We start from the raw sequence: 2682 nt of genomic DNA on the forward strand, positions 1-2682 counted from the left end.
CTCTCTCTCTCTCTCTTTCTCTCTCCTCTCTCTTTCTCTCTCTTCCCCGAGTGTTTTAACAAATAAAAACCCTGCGTGACACTGTTCATGTCACGTGGACCAATCAGAAGCTGACACGTGGTGTTACTGTACACTTAAGCCAGATATATTAAAATAATACGGTACCCGGCAAATTTCAAACGTCCGTAACTTTTTAACCAAATGTCCGATTTAAGCGTGCCGCTAGTCTATGAACTCGTATCGATGAGTACTTTACAACCATATAAGAGTCAACTCAAAATTACATCACAAGAAAAAGTCAACTCCCGGCACCTTTTGGACAGTTTGCACTTCAACTTGTTTCGCCCATAACTTTCAAACCGTAGCTCCGTTTCGACGTGCTACCAGTCTACGAACTCAGGGCGTCATGCACTTCGCCACGGTACCCTGGTCAACTCGAAATTCCCACCGAGTCAAAAAGTCAACTTTAACCCCTTCGGTCAACGGTCAACGGTCAACCTCGGTCAACGTGCACGGATTTCGGTGCGATTCGGGACGGGGTGTTACAAAATCTGTCATATAAATACATGTAGTCAACTGACTTTTCATAATTATCCTTAATTTAAAAAATTAAGAATAGTTGAGCACCATTGCATATTTATATATTTATTTTATTTTCTTTTATATATATACATAATATTTTGAGGAGGCTGGGCTTGATATTGAGGACATATGTGGCGCCAAACTAAATAATTGAAGTATCCACCGACTACTTTGAACTATTTAGTAAAGCTGGACATATCATCAATTGTTTTGGAGTTCATATCCATGACCAAAAACGTTTCAATGTGTCGTTTGAAAGGACACGTATAAATGCCAGATCAAAAAAAGGACACGTGATTTATTGGAAAAGCTCTCTCTCTCTCTCTTTCTCTTTTATATTTATCTTCATTTATTTTTATCAACAGTTAATTTGTTGGCTCTCTCAATATGTGTATATAAATTCCCAGACTTGCCACTTCTTCTACATCCCCAAACAATCTTCAAAGAGAGCTAAAGTTCCAGAGAAAGAGAGAATTATTCATGGCATCCAAGAAGGCTGTGGTAATGAAGGTGGCAGTGCTAGCTTTTGTGCTAGCTTTGTCTTCAACTGTAATTTCTGCTAGACCTGATGCTCATGTTTTGGATCTCTTTGACCTACTAAGTGCTGCCGAAAGCCATGTTTCTAATAACTTTGGTACATACTAATACTCCTCTTTTGTTTCACGAGTTTTACATATTCGATAAAGATTATGGACTTTATTTATTTATTTATTTATTTTTCTCTGCTCGTACATTCAATTGTACATAATCTAAATTTTTTCAAACCAAATACTGAAAGATTTAACAAGATTCATTGTTAATTTTCATGTCGTGGATACAAATTTGAATTTACCAACAATCATTTTCTTCTTCTTCTTCTTTTTTGGGTTATCCATGTTGCAATGAGAGTGGTGCGTGGGAAGAATGAAGGAAATAGCATAGCTTGCTGTGATGCTTGCGCTTGCACTAAAAGCAATCCTCCGAAATGCAAATGTTACGACACCTTCAGCGATACAAATCGATGCGAGGGCTGTGATGCATGCATCTGCGCAGTGACCTATCCCCCAATATGCAGGTGTTATGATACAACAGAGTCTTGCAGTCCAGTATGCTCCGCTGATGCTGCAGCTAATTCCGTCTTGAAGAGAAGTATAGTCGCTCCCAACTAGACCCCCACCATGTTCAAGTACTGCTACTAGGCTTGGCCAAGTGCCTCAATGGCTGACGTTGAGGCTTTTAAATAAAATATGTAAATCAAGTCTTCTCTAAATAAAAGCGTTTGTGTTGGAATGAAAATTGGCTTTGATTTCATTTATTTTTTTCGTTAATTAACTTCGGGGTCAAAGCGCCATTCAATCCTTGTTGGGATTAAATGAAGACGGTTTACACATCCATCTGCATGCCTTATTTACTATACCAGCTAGCATCATAATCATATCTAATATAAAAATGCTATTTGTTAACATTGATTGATAAGAAAAATTATAAAAAAAAAAAACAGCTAAATAATAAAGGACCAATAATTAATAAGACTTACAAAGATATATATGATCACTTATGTGATATAAAAACATTATATTATTTTATTAGCTTGTATACCAATAAAATAATATCAAGCACTAGAAAATAAATTGGTATTTTTAGTATTATTTATATAATAATAATAATGAAATGATTAATTTATATTTATACTATTGACAGTTCTAAATTTTTATATTGAATTTTTATTTTATATTATTTTAAAAATATTTCAAAACCTTTAGTACTCAATTAAATTTTTAGATATGTTTTTTTTATAAAATGTATAAATTTAAGATTCTTATTAGTTAGAATTGATTTTTAAAATTTTAAATTATTTTTGGAAAAAAAACATTTTATTTTATTTTATTTTTTATTGCTGGCATTATGGTTCTAAACAATACCGAAGTTGTGCTTTGATCTCTCTTACTTAGGGCTTTTTAGATAATAAATTGACAAGGGACTAATTGTGAAGTTGATGGACCAAATTGTTAAAAATAAAAATTAAGGACCAAAACGTAATTTGATGATTTACTTTCTATGAAGTTTGGCCTAAATATAATTTGATTTTTTTATTTTTTATTGTCTCATTTACACTTGTTG

General features: G+C 33.4%; 1 protein-coding gene across 1 annotated transcript; it reads left to right on the forward strand.

Moving 5' to 3' along the window:
* Positions 1 to 970: 970 nt before the first annotated feature.
* LOC107418524 (seed trypsin/chymotrypsin inhibitor IVA) lies at positions 971 to 1857 on the forward strand. Its single transcript, XM_048474403.2, has 2 exons — positions 971 to 1216; positions 1471 to 1857. The coding sequence occupies exons 1-2, from the start codon at positions 1063 to 1065 to the stop codon at positions 1728 to 1730; spliced, it is 414 nt and encodes a 137-aa protein (XP_048330360.1). The 5' UTR covers positions 971 to 1062; the 3' UTR covers positions 1731 to 1857.
* Positions 1858 to 2682: the final 825 nt, after the last annotated feature.

The sequence above is a fragment of the Ziziphus jujuba genome, chromosome 2 (genome assembly GCF_031755915.1).
Source record: "Ziziphus jujuba cultivar Dongzao chromosome 2, ASM3175591v1".
NCBI lineage: Eukaryota > Viridiplantae > Streptophyta > Magnoliopsida > Rosales > Rhamnaceae > Ziziphus > Ziziphus jujuba.